This window comes from Camelina sativa, chromosome 14 (assembly GCF_030686135.1).
Source record: "Camelina sativa cultivar CO46 ecotype springtype chromosome 14, ASM3068613v1".
Lineage (NCBI taxonomy): Eukaryota > Viridiplantae > Streptophyta > Magnoliopsida > Brassicales > Brassicaceae > Camelina > Camelina sativa.
The window spans coordinates 9,490,507-9,511,782 of record NC_141893.1 but is presented as its reverse complement, the minus strand read 5'-3'; the positions used below and the strand labels follow the sequence as shown (position 1 = coordinate 9,511,782).

General features: G+C 35.2%; 5 protein-coding genes and 1 non-coding gene across 8 annotated transcripts; 3 read left to right on the top strand and 3 right to left on the bottom strand.

Moving 5' to 3' along the window:
• Positions 1-1,357: 1,357 nt before the first annotated feature.
• On the top strand, positions 1,358-2,995 carry LOC104740844 (bidirectional sugar transporter SWEET1). The gene is made up of 6 exons (XM_010461555.3): positions 1,358-1,569; positions 1,683-1,719; positions 1,847-1,942; positions 2,051-2,330; positions 2,429-2,548; positions 2,651-2,995. The coding sequence occupies exons 1-6, from the start codon at positions 1,536-1,538 to the stop codon at positions 2,825-2,827; spliced, it is 744 nt and encodes a 247-aa protein (XP_010459857.1). The 5' UTR covers positions 1,358-1,535; the 3' UTR covers positions 2,828-2,995.
• A 105-nt stretch (positions 2,996-3,100) lies between these two features.
• On the bottom strand, positions 3,101-6,075 carry LOC104740843 (scarecrow-like protein 1). Of its 3 annotated transcripts, none has more exons than XM_010461554.3 (2): positions 5,659-6,075; positions 3,101-5,123 (listed from the first exon to the last, which is right to left on the bottom strand). In XM_010461554.3, the coding sequence occupies exon 2, from the start codon at positions 5,117-5,119 to the stop codon at positions 3,332-3,334; it is 1,788 nt and encodes a 595-aa protein (XP_010459856.2). In that variant the 5' UTR covers positions 5,120-5,123; positions 5,659-6,075; the 3' UTR covers positions 3,101-3,331. The 3 variants fall into 3 exon arrangements, with proteins under 3 accessions (XP_010459856.2, XP_087341534.1, XP_087341532.1); XM_087485408.1 differs by having other exon boundaries at positions 5,406-5,694; XM_087485406.1 differs by having other exon boundaries at positions 5,441-5,669.
• Positions 6,076-14,051: 7,976 nt separating this feature from the next.
• On the top strand, positions 14,052-16,127 carry LOC104740842 (carboxyvinyl-carboxyphosphonate phosphorylmutase, chloroplastic). The gene is made up of 7 exons (XM_010461553.3): positions 14,052-14,542; positions 14,648-14,721; positions 14,841-14,923; positions 15,091-15,115; positions 15,208-15,227; positions 15,308-15,463; positions 15,566-16,127. The coding sequence occupies exons 1-7, from the start codon at positions 14,253-14,255 to the stop codon at positions 15,932-15,934; spliced, it is 1,017 nt and encodes a 338-aa protein (XP_010459855.1). The 5' UTR covers positions 14,052-14,252; the 3' UTR covers positions 15,935-16,127.
• LOC104743435 (putative indole-3-pyruvate monooxygenase YUCCA11) lies at positions 15,821-17,439 on the bottom strand. Its single transcript, XM_010464519.2, has 3 exons — positions 16,819-17,439; positions 16,373-16,729; positions 15,821-16,290 (listed from the first exon to the last, which is right to left on the bottom strand). Exons 1-3 carry the CDS (start codon positions 17,437-17,439, stop codon positions 16,096-16,098), a joined length of 1,173 nt encoding a protein of 390 aa, XP_010462821.1. The 3' UTR covers positions 15,821-16,095.
• Positions 17,440-18,362: 923 nt separating this feature from the next.
• TRNAQ-UUG (transfer RNA glutamine (anticodon UUG)) lies at positions 18,363-18,434 on the top strand. The gene has a single exon. It is a non-coding gene; the product is annotated as a tRNA-Gln (tRNA).
• A 177-nt stretch (positions 18,435-18,611) lies between these two features.
• LOC104743434 (F-box protein SKP2A) lies at positions 18,612-21,198 on the bottom strand. Its single transcript, XM_087485405.1, has 5 exons — positions 21,000-21,198; positions 20,426-20,689; positions 19,630-19,978; positions 19,388-19,529; positions 18,612-19,190 (listed from the first exon to the last, which is right to left on the bottom strand). Exons 2-5 carry the CDS (start codon positions 20,647-20,649, stop codon positions 18,817-18,819), a joined length of 1,089 nt encoding a protein of 362 aa, XP_087341531.1. The 5' UTR covers positions 20,650-20,689; positions 21,000-21,198; the 3' UTR covers positions 18,612-18,816.
• Positions 21,199-21,276: the final 78 nt, after the last annotated feature.

Genomic DNA, 21,276 nt, shown 5'->3' with positions numbered 1-21,276 from the left:
AACAAGAAACTTTCAAACTATGGATGAATTATTAGCTCATGTGAAAAAAGTATTGTATCCGGAATCTTTATCAACTGTTAAGGATGTAAAGGTAAACATATCAGGGAAATGATCAACCACTCCACTAGCGCACTGTATGGCAGAAGATACAGGGCTCGAGCCTCGAGTCCACATATCAACGTCACGCTCAGAAACACTCTGCCTTGTTCAGTGGCTCAGAGCTACTTTTTAGTAACAAACAAAAAACAAAATAAGAAAAAGAGCTTTTCGAAGGTGTTGTTTAATTTCATTTCAATTCTCTAAACAATCTACAAAAGATAAACCCAAAAATCGTCACAGTTACTCTATAAACTGAAAGAAAGGGTTTGTTGGTTCACTTCTCGAGGCCAAAACAAGTAACAGATTAATTTTCGTTTTCCAAAATAAATATAATTAGAAATTTGTATAGAGAAATTAGTACTATTTGTTAATTTATCTCTTAACTTTACTTATTAATCTATTAAAAAATCCAATATACTATTATTTCATTAATGTAATATACTTTTAAAAAAAATTGTAATTTAGTAGGGGTGGGCATTTTAACCGAACCGAACCAAACCGAACCGACCCAACAAAACTCAAACCGATCCAAACCAAACCCATATATACCCTCAAATCGTTCGGTTGCATTTTTCTTCAACCCAAACGGTTCGGTTCGGTTCGGTTTTGAACCAAACCGAACTGATAACCCAATGTGTTTATGTTAATTAATATTATTAGATTTGTATATATGTAATCTCACGAGTAATACCCAGCATTTGCTCCCTCTCGCACACGTTTGAATTTTTTTCTTTTTTACATTTCTAATGAATTAGTTAATATAGAATTGGGTATAATTGTTTTTAACCTTATGTTCTAAAGTGTAAAACTCTACAAACCTCAAAGCGCAAATTCATATCTAGTTCCTCACTTCTTCTCTTCTCTGCTTTCATGGAAGACTGTTATGTTAAATTGTTGTTGCTGATTTTTTTCAATTTTCTTTTCTACTAAACTTCTAGTTATTAGGCATTTGATTTTAATACGGTTGGTTTTTTTAGGTTTTCCTTTTTCATGATTATTTGAATTATTCAACTTATATAACTTGTTGATTATTTTAGGATATCAAACGATAATGAATTTGTTTGTTACTGATTTATTTGTACTGAACTAAAACCGATCTGAACCAAACCGAACTGAACATAAACCGATCCAAACACAAACCAAACCATACTAAGTTTGGTTGAGTTGGGTTGAGTTTGGTTAGAGTTTTATGAAAACCGAATAAATCGAACCGAACCGAACCCAAAGTTTAACCGAAATGCCCACCCCTAAATTTAGTATTGGTGTTTCGCGGTTAAGCGGTTAAAGGCTTAAAGCACACGCAGAAGAATCTCGATATATAGCTGCTGATGAACACGCTTTGCCGATAGAAAACACTCAGCTCATCTTCTCTCGTTTTCTCTCTCAGCTTACAAACAAGAAAAAAGTGAAACACCTCACCACCTTAGAGATCAAAGATGAACATCGCTCACACCATCTTCGGCGTTTTCGGTAACTACACATCTTCTCAATCTCAACCCTCTCTCCATCTTTCTTTCTTCTTCTTCCATGAGAAATCTCTGAGACCCTATATCGTATATTTTGTCGTTACTCTACTTTTACAGGAAATGCAACTGCTCTGTTTCTGTTCTTGGCTCCTTCGTACGTCTCCTCCTCATCCTCTTTCTCTATCTTTTCTCGTGCACAGATTTGTGATTCTCTCAGTTTCTTTGGCTTAATCTGTTGTTCTGTTCTGTAAAACTCAAAAGATTCCTCTTTGTTCATGAAGGATAACATTCAAGAGAATCATCAAGAACAAATCCACTGAACAATTCTCTGGTATCCCTTACCCAATGACTCTCCTCAACTGTCTCCTCTCCGCTTGGTAAAACCCAATTCTTAATCCTAAACGTTCTTCCATTGGAGTGATTTCACTGATTCTGTTTCTTCAATCCTCTGTTTTTTATTGGGTTTCCTCTGTTTTCTTTTTCAGGTACGGACTTCCATTTGTGTCAAAAGACAACACACTTGTGAGCACTATCAATGGCACAGGAGCATTCATCGAAACGATCTACGTGTTTATCTTCCTTATCTACGCACCGAAGAAGGAAAAAGTTAAGATCTTTGGTATCTTTAGCTGCGTCTTGGCTGTATTCGGAACCGTAGCTCTCGTCTCTCTCTTTGCTCTCCACGGGAACGCCAGGAAACTCTTCTGTGGTCTCGCTGCCACTGTTTTCTCCATCATCATGTACGCTTCTCCACTCTCCATCATGGTAAGCTATATCAAGATTGGGTCTTTTTTCAGTTCTTGCTCTTTCTTCAGAGACTCGTTTTGTTGATTTTGTGTTTGGTTGATTGATTTGATTTACAGAGATTGGTGATAAAGACGAAGAGTGTAGAGTTTATGCCATTCTTCTTGTCTCTCTTTGTGTTCCTCTGTGGTACTTCCTGGTTCGTCTATGGTCTTATCGGTCGTGACCCTTTTGTTGCAGTAAGTTTTACAATTTCTTCCTCATTTTGTTTTGTAGCCTTTTGGTAAAAGTCGCTACTTGTTTTCAAAATCTTTAACGTTTTCTGTTGATGTTCTGTGAAGATCCCAAATGGGTTTGGATGTGCGTTAGGGACACTGCAGTTGATTCTCTACTTCATCTACTGTGGAAACAAGGGTGAGAAATCTGGTGATGCTGAGAAGGATGAGAAGATGGTGGAGATGAAAGATGAAGAGAAGAAGCAAAATGTGGTCAATGGGAAGCAAGACCTGCAAGTTTGAAGCTTTTGAGGATGAATTGGTTCCAAGTGATTTCGTATTAACTCTTCTTAATTAGAGTTTTGCTTTCTTTTTCTATTTCGGTTTGTTGGAATGTAAAAAATGATGCTGAATGAAAACTGTAAGATTTCCTGATTCCCCTACTAGTGATAACGAGTGTGATTGATTGAAGAAGACTTTGCCTTTGTGACTTTTATGAGCTTAAACTTTAAAACTGAGTAATTTACTAACATGTTAACACTTCAATCACACACGTCAACGAATAAGTAAGTAGGCTTTAGAACCAGAACTCTACTTTTACATAATAGAGAAAAAAGAAAGAAAAATCGATCCATAAGTGTTAAATTAGCTTTGTAACCTGTCTATGATTAACCTCTGATCTCTGGTTATAATACATGGAGATGAGTTAACCAGTTACACAATAACACAAGACAACAGTAAAAAACTAAAAACATAATATTGTTTTATGAAACTTAACGATTATATGTATATGATCTGTCACTTATCTTACCTCCAGGCTGAAGCAACGATTAAGCTTTTCTCCTCCCAGCAAAAATGGAGCTCACCCATTTCTTCTTTAAGCATGTAGTTATTGCAATATTGTTGCTTTATGAGGTTCTGTATATTGTTTGTTACTCTAGAACTCATTGGTTTTGGACTGAATCCCGCCATCATCATCCTCGCTCTCCATTTTCCAGCAGCCTCGTATCTCTCAATCCGTTCTTCTCCTTCGCAAGCAACAATGTTGACTATGTCTCTAGCAAGGCACTGTCTTTCTACGTTCATCCTCTCTTGGCTTTCTCTCGGAAGTGTCATGTCAAGAGAGTCAAAAACCGCTGAGTAGTACTCATACGCCTCTATGAATCTGGAGAAGAACGGGGAAGTGTTTGTGTTCACGTCTTGTTCAACAACTGTGACGAGCTTCGGGTTCAAGCTTTTGACCATGTGGAGTAGCTCGTCCCGCTGGTTTACAGTTGTGACACTCTCGTCAGGCATGTGATGAAGTTGGAATGCAAAGTTGACAATTAAGGTTTCTCCGGGTTTGCAACCGAGTGTAGATGGAGAGACTATTGAAGTCTTTGAAGGCACTGCTTTGAATTTGAAAGATACACCATGATCTTTAGCGAGTTGCTCGAGTCTTAAACCGATGATACTTAACCCTCCGATAGAGCGTTGGACTGATTCAGGGTCATCAATACCAGTTAGCCTCAGGCGAGGACGTTTGCCAGGTAACTCAGCAATGCTTCTTATCAGTGTCATGTATTGGTTCCCTTGGTTTATATCGAAATCGATTATGTGCACTGCCTCTTCACCTTTGATTGCTTCAATGATCGCACCATTAGCTGCTAAAAACCCGAACTTGAAACAAGGGCAGACTTCAAACAGGACTTGCATAGCTGCAAGCCTCTCATCAGAAGGAGGCTCTTTGCATTTCAATGCTCTGTAGATGAATTTTCCTGAAGCAGCCATTCTTGCAGCTAGACCTTCCACCATGTAAGCTGCGATTCTCTGAGAAGGGTCTCCTTGGATCGAAACAATCTGCCTCAGCTCATTTACCATTGACAAAGCTTCCTCTGATTTCCCTTCGGATAGTGCACGAGCACAAGATATCAAGATTTGCTTTGGAGTGGTTTGGGACACAACTTCTTTGCTACTTACATGAGAGTTGGAATCTGCAGATGATGATTCTTTGGGAGAGTCCTGATGCTGTTCGCTTTCGTTTTGGTAAGACCATTCGTTGTCAATCTTCATCAGATTATCTATACCAACCATTTTATCATCTTCATCGCCAAGTAGAGCTCTTTCAAGCTCTTGAATCTTTGATCTCATTTGCTCATCATCAAACTCCTCCACCACATCCATGCTCGGACTGTAAGAAACAGCTTGGTAATCTCCCAAAGGCCTCGTAGACGATGTAGAGGTTGAGTCAAACGGTAACTGAAACTCCATGGAACATCCAAGAACCGGTCTGGACTGATAAGGAAATGAGTCCAAAGAGCCAAATGAGCTGACCGAGGCACCAGAGCCGATAGGGTGTTGTTGTACAAACTCATCTGTTGGCGAATCAAGAAAGTACTTCTCGTAACTTTGGCTTGGGTAAGAATCATCAGTCAGACAAGGGTTCTTGGACCTGTCTTGATCAAAGATCTGAGCAGAAGTGACACCACCAATGTTGTTAACATTCTCATTCAACGAGTAAAGCTTCGGGTTCCTATAAGAGGATGGCTCTGCTGACCTCACCAATGACATGATTCTCGCTTTGATATGTTCTCTAACCACAGTCTGTTCCACCATTCACCTGCAACCAAAACGTTCCCCCTTACATGTTAGATTCTTAAAATGTCACACACAGAAAAAACCTCAAACCACTGTGAGTCTGTGACTCTAACAAAAGCTTGTTGAATCATTCAAAAAGTACCCAAGAGATATACTTCCTAAAGATTAAGCCTTTTGTTACTAATTCATCATAGAGAAAACCAATTAAGGAGCTTTATGATGCAAATCTAAGAGTTGATTCTCCAAAGCAGAGACTATCATCCAAAAAACCATTGAGAATTGCAAATAGTTATGAAACTCCTACCAAACCCATGTAAAGATTCTTCCTTTCACACCTACCAATACCAAATCTACGCAATTCTCAAGGACATAGTCGATTAACCAAGAAATTTACTCCAATAGACGCAATTCAGAACAATCAGAGCACAAAGATCTATACTTTAATTGTCATATGACTGGTTTAAAACAACATATCAACCAAGTTAAAGTATAGATTAGAGTTAAGGATAAAAAGGACCAGGAAACAAAAAAAAAAGCTCGGATGATGAAGCCATTACCAGGAGAGATTAGAGAGAGAGCAAAAAGGGTCGGTCGGTCTTTGGATTGAAGAGGATGCCCAAATGAAGAAATTGACAAGAAGAAATCTAATATATAAAAAACGTCGGAAAAGCACTTAAAGGAAGAAACAAAAGCCTCAAAGGTTTGACCTTTTGGGTCTTACTGTTTACACAGAAGAAGACAGAAACGAGAGAGAAGAGAGAGATAATATACACGTTGGTTTGTCTCTGTGTCTGTGGTCGTTGTTTTAAGATGTGTTTACTCTTTCTTTTAAAGATTCATACTTTTAAAGACTCGTGTGGTGTTAGGTTTTTTACTTACTTTGGAACAAACCAAAAAAAAGTTTCTGAAATGGAAGAAAAAAATAAAACTTGGTCTGAATTTTGGTTTTTTGTAAGAGGTACGAAACATAGAAATTTTCTTGGTAAAATAGCTTAATGAGAGACTTTATAAAATTCTTTGAATTTTTCTAGCTCTACTGTTCCAGAAGGTAACTGAAATTAGTGATTAATAAATTAAAGTATCTGACTTGGAAAAGGGAATAAGATATACTACTACTGTAATTAGCAGTTCCGTGTCGGTTTTGGTTTCGATCAATTTTTGTTGACCAGTTAATTTGTCACTCGGTTTTATATATAGTAATATTTGGTTTATGACAGTATTAATTTTAGTATATAATGAGAAAAATACAAACCGTTGGATATGTCATATGTCTGAGAATAAATATGACGGAAGCGATCGTGGGGTGACGAAGGTGCGTACGACAGTTCCCACTAATTGATATTTATTGGATTAAATAAAAATATTCACGATTTCATGCTGTTAGTGCAGTTTAACGTGTTGATTTTTTGTGAAGTATTCAAACGCTCTCTCTTTTTTCTTTGTCAACTTGAGAAACTACTTTTATTAATTACTGTTGTATTAGCTTATCTCATTTACTTATTTCAAAATTCAAGGAAAAGAAAGAAAAAACTCGAGTTGTATACCACTTTTTTCAATTTCCTTTTTCCTGTTTAGAGTAAAATGTCAAAAAAAAAAAAAAAAATACTCCACCAAAGCTTAGGATTAGTTCTTCTTAATTATGTACCGATTAAGAGATATTATAGGTTCGGTCACTCGGTGTAATTAGTTTGATTCGATAACTGTGAATGGACAACAGCAATTTAGGTTGATGAACACTGAACTTAACTTGCATATATTTGTTATGTGTAAGCAGTGTAACGAATATGTTTTAAAATATGTTGTTTACGGAAGTCATTTTTTCCCCTGCAATAGCTTAATTAAATTAGTGACTTACACACAATTGAGGTTGAGCGATTGTTTATAAATACAAGTTTCCAAAGTTTAGTGGGACATAAAAAGTCTCCACGGTAAATTGATTGTTTACCAAGTAATGATCATTAAACAATGTGTAAAGAATCTAACCACAATTTGTTTGTTTTATTTTAACAAGAAATTTTGTTGTTTTATTTAAAATATGGTGAAGAATAATAGAGGATACTAAAACATTTGACGCAGAGTCTTTATCAACCCTTATCCTCGCAATACCCACATAAGAGACTTCTCTATCTCTTAATCTTTATCCATTACGTAACTTCTGTTTTTATTTGTTACAAATTAAGAAAACCTTATATCTCATGTTTAGTCGAAGTACATTCACAATATGGAGTTAAGCACCTCACGAACAATATTTGATATATTCAACCATTATGCAGAAATTTCTTTTTCCAAAAGGAAAAGTGTACAACTCACTGAATAAAGGTGCTTTCGTATGCTATAGTGTTTACCAATTACCATATTGGAGGAATTAATTCAAATGGAAGTTTCTTTAAACAAATGATGTTATTTACTAGCTAGTTTGGTTATTGTTGTTTTTTGTTCTTTTGACGAAGTATTAAAGTGTGAATAGAATAAATCATCTGCATTGTAACAAAAAGCCTCCAACAAATTAAGCTTTTCATCACTTAATTCTCTAAACTTCCTATTCATTTAGATTTCTTTTATATGTAAGAAAACTGTAAAAAAATTACGAGTCAAATCGCTGATAATTGCTTAAGTGAAACGGATGGTACATATGTTATGATCTATATACCCTATAAAGAAAATATTATCTCAAAGAAGTGGGATTGTTTGGTCCTAAACACATGTAAGCGTGGCTGCGCCATGGAATATTTGTTTGGATTCATATTTATTAGTCTCCGACCAGCATGTCCTATGATTTCAAAAAGCTCTCAATAATAATATATAGTTAATATGAAATAATTATTTTCATATGAGGATAAAAGTCTTATGGACCAAAATCTATATAATTTATGTTTCACTAGTCCATTAGATAAACTAATAAGAAATTGAAATCCACGCCTTCTCTACACATACTTCTTAATTTAGATAACTTCATCTACTAGGTTTTACTCGTCTTCATTCAATAACTCAAACGTAAAATGAATGAAAATATATTTACGGATCAAATTAATGCATAATAACATATGAGCTATACCGGAAGCAGATCATTTTAAACAAGAGAAGATGTTATAGAAATTTGAAATTAAAAACTTCAAAGATCACTGGAATTATGTTTGTTTTAAAAAGTTGCACCTAATAAAATAAAATAACTAATGTAGTTAGTGTTGATCAAAACTTGAAAATACCAACCTGACCAAAATCCCAATAGATATATACTTTTCCATGGACTCAGTAGTTAATAGTTTTTTTTTTTTTTTTGCAGTACAAACTTACCAGCAAACCTCTAATGAGATTTATAGACATAACCAAACTGCTCCTCATTCCTATAGATATAGTAGATTTGAATTTCTTATTGCAAATAATCTTTTAACTTTTAAACTATAGTGAACATTTAAGCAAATCAGTATAATCTGAATTTATTATTATCAACTAGATTATATAAAAATGAATTTATGTAAAATACATAGGATTCAAAATCTTATTAAAAACTTGTTTTTATGAAAAATTCACTAGTAAGGTGTTGATTGGTTCTCCCACAATTACCAAATGTTACATTTACGTAAAAACAAGTTTTCATATTATTATAATAATATATAAGTCAATTGTATTCATATTAATTTCAAATCATCAATATCTTAAAATTAATCATTTTCTATTTTAAAAAATCTTGTTTTGAATCTCAAGAAAGCTGTTTGAAACTCCAATAAAGTTTGTATTACAATTTCATCATGTAATTCTCTAATCTCCTATTTGTGTTTTTTTTTTTAATGTAATGAACATTGGGTTTAACATGTTTTTTTTACAACGGTAAAAAGTCTCCCATTGAGAAATCTTTTGGAATCATGAACAACATGTGTTATGCATAACAATTAAACAATTGTATGGTCTAAATCAAAACATTATAAGTTATTTCAAACTAATTAGTGGGAAATCATACCAAGAATATGAGGCAATTTTTGAAACTTTAAAGGATCAAAGAAGCTGCCAATATGAAACTTTAGAGGATGAAATTGATCACCATCTTCGAATATGAAAATTTCAAATGTATTTGAAGTAATTTAAATGAATTATGAATCTCTTCTATTTGCAAAACATCTAATCTAAAGTGCTTGTGGCCAGAAATAATAAGTAAATATGTGGCCGTTATTGCAATTATATCATATAGCTTTACTGGTTAAGTACTAGGGAGAAATAGAAAGGTCGTGAGTTCGACCACCACAGTTGCAAAAATCTTTTTTTTTGTGTGTGCTTGTTGCCTTCCCCTGCTTGTTTTAAAATTACATACAATTATAATCATAAACATGTGTGACACGTGTTCATCATTGGACTAAGTAACTTTATTTAGCATCTTCAATCTTTATTTATACGATTTGATTAAATTGATGATTCTACTTATTAGCAAAACCTACGAAGATGTCGATGTTAATGGCGGTCACTCTGCTGCTCAAACTCTTCGATTTCAGCTAGAACCGGGCGAAACCCTCGCGCAGTGTGATCGGCTGCTTATCCGAAAATGCGTCACGTGTTCATCGTCTGATCGAAGAGCAAGGCGCCGTGCTTATTCCCGGAGTCTACGATGCTTTATCTGCGGCTATCGTGCAGCATACCGGATTCTCCGCCGCGTTGATCTCCGGTTACGCTCTCTCCGCCGTGACTTTTATTAATTACTGTTGTATTAGGTTATCTCATTTTCTAATTCCAAAACAAAACAAAATTCAAGGAGAACAAAGAAAAAAAATCGAATTGTATACCACTTTTAGGCCTTGAATGACAAGTAGATTCTACTATAGTTTTTGGATTTTGTTTTTCAAAAACCAATTTTTTCTCCATTCAAGATTATAAGTTAAATAGATTTCCTAAAAAATAGGAAAACTAGTTTTATGCTTTTCTTTACAAATATTAACAAAAACTAGAATCCACATAATTATAGATTTTAGGGAAAACTTACTATTTTTTATTTTTTTTTATGTTTCTTTATGTAATTATTTTAAAAATAACTTTCTTACAAAAAACTAAAATCCCAAAAATCAAAAACCAAAAACTAAAATCCAAAATCTATAATCTAAAAACCATCTTCCATGGCCTTATTTTTTTTTTTTCCTGTTTTGAGTACAATGTCAAAAAAAAAAAAAAAAAATAAATATTATACCAAAGGTTAGGATATGTTAATTCTTCTTAATTCAATGTGTAAAGAAGATTCTTAATTCAACGATTTTTGTAGTTTTAAGAAAAAAAATTACTAGACCGAGTAAGAGATATTAGGTTCGGTCATTCGGTGTAATTAGTTTGATTACAATTTTATTTAACTGTGAATGCACAACAGCAATTTAGGTTGATGAACACTGAGCTTAACTTGCATATATTTGTTATGTGTAAGTGTAACGAAAATGTTTTAAAATATGTTATTTACGGGAGTCCTTTTTTCCCTGCAATAGCTTAATTAATATAATTAGTGACTTACACACAATTGAGCGATTGTTTATAAAATACAAGTTTCCAAAGTTTAGTGGGACATAAAAAGTCTTCAAGGTAAAATGATTGTTTGCCATAATGATCATTAAACAATGTGTAAAGAATCTAATCACAATTTTTTTATTTTAACAAGAAATTTTGTTGTTTTATTTAAAATATGGTGAAGAATAACAGAGGATACGACTAAACATTTGACGCATAGTCTTTATCAACCTTATCCTCGCAATACCCACATAAGAGACTTTTCTATCTCTTAATCTTATCCATTACGTAACTTCTGTTTTTATTTGTTACAAAGAAAACCTTATATCTCATGTTTAGTCGAAGTACATTTATAATATGGATTAACCTCACGAACAATATTTTAAAGTCAACCATTATGCAGAAATTAAACTTTCCAAAAGAAAAAGTGTACAACTCATTGAGTAAAGGTGCTTTCGTATGCTATAATGTTTACCATATTGGATTCAAATGGAAGTTTTGTAAAGAAATGATTTTATTTTCTAGCTAGTTGGTTCGTTGTTGTTGTTTTTTTTTTCTTTTGACAAAGTATTAATTAAAGTGTGAATAGAGCTGCTTGGAATCTCAAATTATTAGAAAGATTGTTAAAACTCCAATAAAGCTTTTTATGAGAGTTTGTATTACATTTTCATCATGTAAATTCTCTAACCTCCTATTCATGTTTTTTTGTTTTTAATGTAAGAAAACTGTGAAATTTTACGAGTCAAATCGCTGTTCACATATTTGCTTAATTAAGTCTATACGGACCGATGTTAGTTAGGTTTATTTCTACATATCTATATGTATTAAGAAAATATTATCACAAAGAAGTGGGATGTTTGATCTCAAACACATGCAAGCGTGGCTGTGCCATGGAATATTTGCTTTGGATTCATATTTACTAGTCTCCGACCAGCATGTCCCATGATTTCAAAAAGCTCTCAATAATATATCCTCATATGAAATTATTAATATTCATATGAGGATAAAGTTTTACGGACAAAACCATCTATATAATTTATTTCACTAGTCCATTAGATAAATTAATAAGAGATTGAAATCCACGTGTTGTCTACACAGATTTCTTCCTTATCAAAATTATTCAACCAAACGAATGGAAATATCAAATTAATGACCTAACAAGAAGACAATATAATTAGAATTTGGAAATTAAATACTTGAAAGATCACTGGAATTAATTACGTGTGTGTGTTTTCTTTTTAAAGAAGTTACCAACAGTAAAATAAAAGAACTGATAATCGAACTTAAAGTTGATCAAAACTTAACAATTAACCTAATCAAAATTGTAATGGATATCTAATTTTCCAAGGTATATACACTGGTAGGCCCGTACTCGGCCCACGGACTCACTTCTTATTCTTCCTCCTAATAAAAGAATAAATTTATATATTATTGAATTTAAGCAAGTGCATACAGTCTGAATTTATTATTATCAACTCGGTATATAAAAATGCATTTAAATGATAAACACTCAAAAAATAGTATGTATGAAAATGCACTAGTAATATAACTGATTTTTTTATACATCAATATTAACAATATCACAAACTACCAAAATGTTGATTAGTTCTCCCACTATCACCCATAAATGATGTATTTTAAGTTTGAAAAATGTATTCTCAATAATAATTTATTTTTAGTTTATTATAATAATTTATAATTCAGTTATATTCATTTCAAAGGTGCTAAAACTATAAAATTAATTCAATAGATAAATTCATATATAATTTTTATTTAAAATAAACTAACATTTGTAAACTTTTGTATAAATTACTTTATAAACCTACAAAATATTGTAATTCTATGTGATTTTACAAAAGAATACATGTTAAATAAATTTTAAATATTTGAAAAACACACAATTTGATAACTGTTTACAATAAAATGATAAAAATAAACAAAGTGTATGAAATGTATATACTGGATCATCAATATTTAGAAATATAAATGTATACACTGGATCATCAATATTTAGAAATATAACTTTATTTGTTTATTTCCAAAAAACTTCTTTATTTTACCAATTTTTTTCTAGACAAAGTATTTCAGTCAAGGGAACATGTAGAATATATATTTCCAACGCATATTTTCTTATGACGAATTGCTCTTACACTAACGTTCTTTGCTAATTGAGACGTCAAAATTGAACCTTGGTTTAAGTCATGGTAGTTAGAAGCGTTAAAGATATGCAGCTTCCTCTACGCATTGTGGATACGTCTTCCTTGAACATGTGGTAAAAACGTAGCGATGTCGATTCATCATACTTATAGTTTCTCATATATCACAAGGGTGGATATAGCAGTCTCGAGAACCATGTGATGATGAGATTATTCACTGAACTTTTAAAGGATGAAGTGACGGATATCTTATACCAGGTCAGTGCATCTAATTCCTTTATGAGAGAAGCTTTTGTATGTTGTCTACTATATATATTTGATATGATGTTAATTTCTTGGTATGCAGAACCATGAAGGCGGACTTTCCTCTTCAATAACACTACATGGTGACCAGCTGTTGCTGAAAGTCTCTGGATATTGGGAGAAGCTCAATCTCTACTTATGAGAGTTACTACCAACACGGAACATATAAGCTGTTGTACAGCTCAATTGCTTTGGACTCCGATCCATATTCAAAGAGATCTTTGCCAATTTTATTCGAAAAAGAAGTCAAAGTATGTCGTTGTGTAAACAGAACGAAAGATTTCTCTTAGTCCATAACCATAAATGATAGAATATGTCTCCGTTTAGTTAAACACCTTAAACTAATTACAAGAAATATTCTCTAACGAGATTATAGAAACTTAGATTCAAAAATATGTCTTGATTATTATATATACAGTATTATTATAGAAGAAATATTTTCTATCATTACTCCATTGGTTTTTTTAGTTGCCCTTCTAGAATAAAAAAAAAAATTTATAATAATTATAGTTTTAGATTTCCAATGCATATATTTAGTAAAAATACCAATTTTATCTCAATTGTTTTAATATATTAACAAATAAAAAATAAAAATATATTAAATAAAAGGTAAATTAAAAAAATTTAGTTGTGTTCTTGATCTGTGTAAAAACCCTTTAAATGATAACTAATTTGAAACAGAGGGAATATTAATTAATTGGTGAACCGTGAACCCTAATCATTTTTGTCTCGGCATAATATTTGAAAGTCACTAAATATTCTTAATCCCCTGTATATAAAACGCGGACCGGATGTTTTTTCTTTATATTGATGTGACTTATCTCTTCTTCACTTGGTGTATGGAGAAATCTAGCCTTGCAGCTACTTAAACAACTTAAAAAAAAAAAATGGTTTACATGATTACCATCGAACTAAGTACGTTATTATACTATTATTAACACAAAAGAACGTGCCTACCTAACCAAAGGCCTTCCCCTGCAACACTGTTTTTAAAATATGGATTTAGAACCTAAAGTAAGGTTTTAATTATAATGATCTTTTTAAAATTATGGATTAATTAGTACGTACAGTTAAAATATAGCACATAAACATGTGACACGTGGACATCCCTGAAATAAAAGTAACTTTATTATCGAGACATATTTATGATGTCCTAGCTTCTTCACTCTCTTCTTCACTCTCCTGCTTCGGTAAAAAATTCTTGAGAGCTTCGAGAAATGTCGATGTTAATAGCGGCTAAATCCGCTTCACTCTGCTGCTCAAACCCTTCGATTTCAGATAGAACCGGGCGAAATCCTCGCGCAGTCCGATCGGCTGCTTATCCGACGGTGAGAATGCAGTCACGTGTTCACCGTCTGATTGAAGAGCAAGGCGCCGTGCTTGTTCCTGGAATCTACGACGCTTTATCGGCGGCTATCGTGCAGCAGACCGGATTCTCCGCCGCTTTGATCTCCGGTTACGCTCTCTCCGCCGTGACTTTGGGAAAACCCGATTTCGGTTTGATAACGTGAGCGCCCGCCGCTGCATTTAAATCTCCGGCTATTTTTTGTTCTTTAGTTAGTTGGAAACTACAACTTCTGTCGTTTTATTTGTTTTGTTCTGTCGGTTTTAGACCCCCGGAGATGGCAGCAACGGCGAGAGCAGTTTGTGCTGCTGCTCCAAAGATTCCAATCTTTGCGGATGGAGGCAAGTCCTGAATCTGAAACCTTTAACAATATCACTACTTTACATAGAAAGATTTCAAATTCTCTTTTGGTGGACGTCAATGATAGTTGAAGACTTCGTTATTTGACATTGTTTCTCAGATACTGGTGGAGGAAATGCTCTCAATGTTCAAAGAACTATAAAGGACTTAATCGCAGCTGGTGCTGCTGGTTGCTTCCTTGAGGTAATCATACTAGTTTTTGGTTTCTAGTGATGGTTGTGTAAATGTATATTCATGTGTTTCATTGAATAGCCATACTTGTGTTCATTTGAGTAAATTACAAGACAGTTTGTCCTCCCTGTGAACCCGTTCACCTTGACTTGTGCTAATGTTAATTGGGTTTCTTGCAGGACCAGGCATGGCCAAAGAGGTGTGGTAAGAGACATTATCTTCTTATTCCTTCTCAGCAAAGTTAAATGCTATTGTCAAATGTTTTAACTGTTTGGCTCTCTCTATTGTTTGTGTAGGGCATATGCGTGGCAAAGAGGTATTGGTTTCAATGTCCTCCTCCTTAGTTCAGATGCAGATGACTTGAGTTATATTATTTGGCTACTAACTTGGAAACAGGTCATACCTGCCGAGGAGCACGCTGCTAAAATAGCATCAGCAAGAGACGCTATTGGAGATTCTGACTTTTTCCTCATTGCAAGGACTGATGCGCGTGCCCTTTCAGCTAAAACAGGACTTTCAGATGCCATTGACCGTGCTAATCTCTACATGGAGGTTACTACTACTATACCATGTTGTGTTAACAACACTAGAATCTAATCCCCTTTGTTTTATAAGAAAGCAGAATGGTTGGATAGTAATGGAAACAATGTGCAGGCTGGAGCTGATGCTTCCTTCGTTGAGGCACCAAGGGATGATGATGAGCTTAAGGAAATTGGAAAGCGCACAAAAGGTTACCGAGTTTGTAACATGCTTGAAGGTGGACGCACGCCATTACATACACCTGATGAGCTTAAAGAAATGGGATTTCATCTGATTGCTCACCCGCTTACCTCGCTCTATGCATCGACTCGAGCTCTTGTCGATGTTCTCAAGATTCTCAAGGAAAAGGGAACCACCAAAGATCACTTAGAAAAGATGATTACGTTCAAGGAGTTTAACCGTTTGGTGGACTTGGATTCATGGTATGAGCTCGAAACCAAGTACTCAAACCTCAGGAACGCTCTTGGCGAAACAAAGTCATGAGATTCTGACAAACTCTGGCCACAATGGAAGCTCTCATGCCAATGGTCTCTGACGATTTGATCCAGTAATGTGTCATCAATAATGTTATCTTCTTTCTCACTTGTTATGAATCAATAATTGTGATTTTGACATGTAAAAATCGCAAAAAACTTCTAATTTTATTAGTACATCTTGTTCTTGTTTCTCCGACAAACCAGAGAAGCAATGTCTATAGCAATGTTCTGAGCATCTCTTGAAATACCAGCCAAACCTTGTCTCCCAAACCCAACACTGTACAACCCGTTCTTCCCCTTCCAGTGACACGGGAACTCACGTTTCGGCATCCCATTCTCGTTGAACAGATCACCATCATCAACCTGTGTCACATCAGGAGCCATTAAAACAAGAACAGAGTTTTATGTTCTCTGTTTCTGTCTGTATCTGAAGTTGCAAATATACCTTAAGCCATTTCGAAACGCTGCTTTTGTAACCAGTTGCGAACACAATAGAGTCTATGTGTTTGGTCTTTCCATCTATAAACTCCACTCTCTTCCCTTCTATACGCTTAATAGACGGCACAACCTGAACCTTGCCGGACTTAATCTCTCCGACGCAGCCTACGTCGATGGTTGGTGACCTACCGGTGATAAGCTTGTTCATAAACGGGCCGTTCTTGGGTCTCACAAGCCCATATCTTGAAGTATTACCAAACCTCAGCTCCGCGAGTAAGAGACACAAACGGTCAACTAATTTTACCGGTAAAAAACTGAGCAACGACATTCCTATCCGTACGATAGATCTCGTCAACACGTGCACCTATACATCAGTTACGATATTGTAATCTTATTATAAAGTTTTATTAACATGAGTTTTATTAATATGTATATATATAGTTAGTTACTTACGGGGCTACGAACAACGATGGAGACCTTAGCGCTGCACTTAGACAGTTCATAAGCAATCTCCATACCGGAATTCCCACATCCGACGACTAAAACATCTTTTCCGGAGAAATTATCACCGTTCTTGTATTCACTTGAATGCAAGTACTCTCCTTTAAACCTCTCTACAAGCCCCGGAATCTCCGGGATCACACCTTCGCTGTTCTCTCCCGTCGCTGCAACCACATACTCCGCCGAGTAAACTTCTGTCGACATCTTTGTTTCACTATCCACCTCAACGATCCATCGACTATCTTTGAAGTGTGCGGATTTCACCTTGCGGTTATACCTAGGGTTTACGTTGAAACGTGTGACGTATTCGTCAAGGTAACTGATGAAACCTAGCTTGGAGACGAATGTAGGAGTGTTTGAAGGGAATGGCATGTGAGGGAGTTGACAGAATTGCTTTGCGAGGTGAAGACTGAGACGATCGTAAGACCTTGTTTTCCAGAGAGAGGCACTGCAATCTTCTCTTTCGACCACTATGTTCGGTATCTTCAACCGGTTCAGACAAGCTGATGTGGCTAAACCGGCTGGTCCTGCACCGATTATGAGAACCAGAATCTTGACTTCTTCTTTCACCATTTTTTGTTGTTGTTGCTTCTGCTGCTGTTGTTGTTGTTTTGTCAGTGTTGTAGTATGATTATTAACGCAGTGACACTCACGCTGTCAAAACTGGACTGGGATGTGTATCTATTTATATGCATGACTGAAATTTTTTGGTCATTAAATGATTGGAATTACATAAATTATAAAATAGTATGTTGATTACTCGAATTAGTGAATCATAGGATATGTTGGACGAAATCATACTCTTTTTTTGCTGTTTTGGCAAGTGATTTTCTCTGTGGAATTAGTCTTAGATTAAGTCAACGCGGTTGTCAATTTTAAGAGTTTCCGTAATTACTCTAGTCAATAGCTTCTAAATAACATTTAGCTTTGGCCCAAAATTTTCATTTATCGAATTCACATTCACTAATAAGTAGACAATTAATAAGTGTCGCACTTAATTACGACGGTACTAGTACGGAGAAAAATGAAGCACGATACCTTAGTACCTAGTACTAGCTAGGGTTGGATCTTGGATATGATTATTACAACTTTACAATGCATAGAGTACTATGACTTAGTGCTTATTGTCGTTTGTGTCCGAAATTAGAAATCTGAGAATGACAAACGAAGCTGTTAAGTGTTAAGCACCTAGGCGAAACCTAGCTCCACATTTGAAACTATTTTAGGTGAATCATCTTGACCAAATTATTCTTTCAATTTGACCTAGACATTACAAATTAAAATTTGAAACTCAAAATGAACACCGCGTGTATACCGTTTATGATGCTTCACTTCACACATCAGCATATGTGGGCATACGGTTATTGCGTTGTGGGTGAAACCATGTTATTTTTTAATCTCAACTACGGAATATGATTGATCAGCGGTAACTTTGTACAAATCAGAGCTGTTATAGTCTATCTATATATAGCTTTTATATTGAAAGATAACAAAAAGGTTCTATGGTGTAGTGGTTAGCACTCTGGACTTTGAATCCAGCGACCTGGGTTCGACTCCCGGTAGGACCTTATCTTTTTCACTATACACACTGAAACACGCGTCCAAATCAATTGCCCATTTTCTTGTTTTTGTCTATTATCATCCTCAGGATTTTACAATCCCAAGGAATTGTATGCACCATATCAAACAAAGATTATGATTATTGACTGACATGGATCTTTAACAATGTAAAAGAAGGCTTAAAATATGTAAGAGGGACTCTAATTTCACTAATAAGTAGTAACAAAGAGGTCTTAATGAACAAAGCACCAAAATATCTTTCAAGACAAAGAAAGAACTCAAAAGCTCCATAAGGTTTCACATTCACCTTGAAAAGCTACTTCGTTTATAATAATACTAATCACATCTCAACATTGATGCTTCTATATACAACCTATCTAGTCTTCTGTTTTAGTGAGCCGGATGAGGAACCGGGTTGTGTGCGCGATGAGCCTGAAGGATACAAGCACAGTGCACAGATGTCAAGTTCAGACAACCGCTCATGACAAGTGAATGCCTTCCAGAACATGTGTGAAGAGCAGGAAAGGTATCGCAAACAGCTTGAACCGCTGAAGGTGTAAGGGCAGTGCATTGGCTAATGTTGAGACTTCTCAATCCTTCCTCATCGTATTTGCCTTTCTTAACCGATTTCCATGAACCTGGTTTGTTCTTTACCCCGCTTTGAGCTAGTGAGTACATAGCCCTGTCTGTTATGTTTCTGCAATAGTATAACCCCAGTGACCTCAAGTGGACACACCAGTCTGCTAGAGCTACCACACTCTCATCTGCAAAATATTACATGACAAAACCGAATTGGATTACACACTTTTTAAGGACCTCAAGGTCAAGGGTTTTGTGAGTCCATCTATACAACAACCTAGTTTCTAGTCTTGTTTAGTTCAATGCAAATATCAAATCAAAGTGCGATACAGAGGAGATACCAATGATCTTAACTTCAAGTCAGCTTAACTATGTGAAATACCTGTAATTAGAACACAGCCACAGAGGTCAAGGGTCCTGAGATCTGGGCAGCCATAAGCTAAACTCATTACCCCTTCATCACTGATATTCTCACACCATCCCAAATTCAGTGACTGCATCTGACTGCAGTTATTCCCAATAGCCTGCACAAAATCAAGATGAACAAAGACTTCAATTCTACCACTTTTATAACCAATGAAGCAAAACCAGATTGAGAGAGAACACTAAGAAACAAAGATTCACCTCCAAAGCATAGTCAGATACAGCATTGACACATCCGCAGAGATTCAAAACTTTAAGCTTTCTGCAGAATCTGGTCAGATACGCAATAGCAGTGTCGCTGAATGAAGTGCATCCGCTAAGGTTGAGTTTTGTGAGGTCAGGGCAACCATGAGCAGGTGCATAGAGGGAACGATCGGTAAGTCTCAAACTTTTGCTGAGATCAAGCTCTTGTAGCTCATGGCAGTGATTTGCTATGGCCTCCACTGCATTGTCCTCTAGCTGTGGTTTGTCCTGCCGCAGTATTAAAGTCTGCAGCTTTGCGATCTTTGGAGCAAGAGAAAGAACCAAGCTGTTCATGTTGTTGTTGCACCTGATTAAAAAGAAGGAAAAAAACATCAGAGAGTGTAGACAAAAGATTCAATGTAAATACACTGAACATGCTTCAAGTGTTTCAAACATGCAAGAGTCATCTTCAGACTATTCCTCTCGATTAAAAGAGCTTGGTTTTACCTTCCTAATGAAACCTTATCTATCATATTAAAGGATTCATCAAAATGTAAAGCAGCTTTTCTCACTTGTTTCCATATATCAAAATTACCATCAACAAATGAGTGAAATGTTCTTCAAAACAAAAAAAAGATCTGATCTTTACACAAAAACCAGACAATAAACCAGCATAACCTTAAACCACAAGATGAAATCAAGACTCTGGAAACTCAGCTCAGCTCCAACTTCAAATCCAAAACACCAACACAGAGTTGAGGGTTCTAAGGTGAGAGAGAGAGAGAGAGAGAGAGAGAGAGAGGGAGGAATTTACCAAGAGAGACAGAGGCGAGTGAGGCCAAGAGAGATAGCATCTCTCCAGCCAGAGCAAACACCAGAAGCAACAATGACATTACGATCATCAACAAGAGAAAGGATCCTCATCAGAAGCTCCACAGGGATGTCTTTCCACTCTTTAATCGAAACCCCTTCCATCTTCATCTTAAGAAAACACTGGTCAACTTCCATGGATGATGCTTCTTCTCCAACCATCACCATCTTTTATCTTTTAATAACGAAGCGGTGACCTTGATTGATCCTATCACCACAAAGAAGATTATGAGAGAGATAAGAAATAAGGAGGAGAGAGAGTAAATACATCTGCCATTTTGACAAACCTCGAAAGACGATAAAAGCACTGTGTATGAAAGATTAAAAAAAAAAAAGAAAAAGACAAGCTTTTCAATTATCAGGGGAAACAGAGTTTGCTCTGGTTTCTATACTTTTCTAGAAGTCGAAGAACTTATATCCTCCAATTTTTATTTTTATTCTCAAGTATGTAAACACATAAACCTCTTCAGAAGGAAAAGAAACAAAAAAAATCACAACTTTGGGATTTAAGATCATACCTTTGAACTAGTTTCTTCGTCTCTCTTTCTGAATTTTGTTCAGTTGTTTTGTTTCCCCTCTATTGAAGTAATTAACGCAGAGCTATAATAAATCTCCAGAAAGAAGATGCTAGTAACAAAGAGAAGAAACAAATAAATGAAATAAGAAAAAAAAAAGTTTCGATAAAAATGGGAAAGGGAAAGAGAGAAACGTGTGGGAAATAGCTTCGTGACGCGTAAAGCTGCCACTTGTATTATAATGACTGGCAAATAAGTTTGTTCATTGTTTAGCTTTTTA

What these genes read in the sequence shown, in the direction of transcription:
- LOC104740844 (XM_010461555.3), top strand. Translation starts at nt 1,536, where the DNA reads ATGAACATCGCTCACACCATCTTCGGCGTTTTCG. An exon ending in TTTCTGTTCTTGGCTCCTTC is followed by an intron (nt 1,720 to 1,846) that starts GTACGTCTCCTC and finishes TTGTTCATGAAG; the next exon opens with GATAACATTCAAGAGAATCA. An exon ending in CTTCTCCACTCTCCATCATG is followed by an intron (nt 2,331 to 2,428) that starts GTAAGCTATATC and finishes TTTGATTTACAG; the next exon opens with AGATTGGTGATAAAGACGAA.
- LOC104740843 (XM_010461554.3), bottom strand. Translation starts at nt 5,119, where the DNA reads ATGGTGGAACAGACTGTGGTTAGAGAACATATCAAAGCGAGAATCATG.
- LOC104740842 (XM_010461553.3), top strand. Translation starts at nt 14,253, where the DNA reads ATGTCGATGTTAATAGCGGCTAAATCCGCTTCACTCTGCTGCTCAAAC. An exon ending in CCCGATTTCGGTTTGATAAC is followed by an intron (nt 14,543 to 14,647) that starts GTGAGCGCCCGC and finishes TGTCGGTTTTAG; the next exon opens with ACCCCCGGAGATGGCAGCAA. An exon ending in TCCAATCTTTGCGGATGGAG is followed by an intron (nt 14,722 to 14,840) that starts GCAAGTCCTGAA and finishes ATTGTTTCTCAG; the next exon opens with ATACTGGTGGAGGAAATGCT.
- LOC104743435 (XM_010464519.2), bottom strand. Translation starts at nt 17,439, where the DNA reads ATGGTGAAAGAAGAAGTCAAGATTCTGGTTCTCATAATCGGTGCAGGA. An exon ending in CCATCGTTGTTCGTAGCCCC is followed by an intron (nt 16,730 to 16,818) that starts GTAAGTAACTAA and finishes ACTGATGTATAG; the next exon opens with GTGCACGTGTTGACGAGATC. An exon ending in GCGTTTCGAAATGGCTTAAG is followed by an intron (nt 16,291 to 16,372) that starts GTATATTTGCAA and finishes GATGTGACACAG; the next exon opens with GTTGATGATGGTGATCTGTT.
- LOC104743434 (XM_087485405.1), bottom strand. Translation starts at nt 20,649, where the DNA reads ATGGTGATGGTTGGAGAAGAAGCATCATCCATGGAAGTTGACCAGTGT. An exon ending in ACTCGCCTCTGTCTCTCTTG is followed by an intron (nt 19,979 to 20,425) that starts GTAAATTCCTCC and finishes CTTTTTAATCAG; the next exon opens with GTGCAACAACAACATGAACA. An exon ending in TATCTGACTATGCTTTGGAG is followed by an intron (nt 19,530 to 19,629) that starts GTGAATCTTTGT and finishes GATTTTGTGCAG; the next exon opens with GCTATTGGGAATAACTGCAG.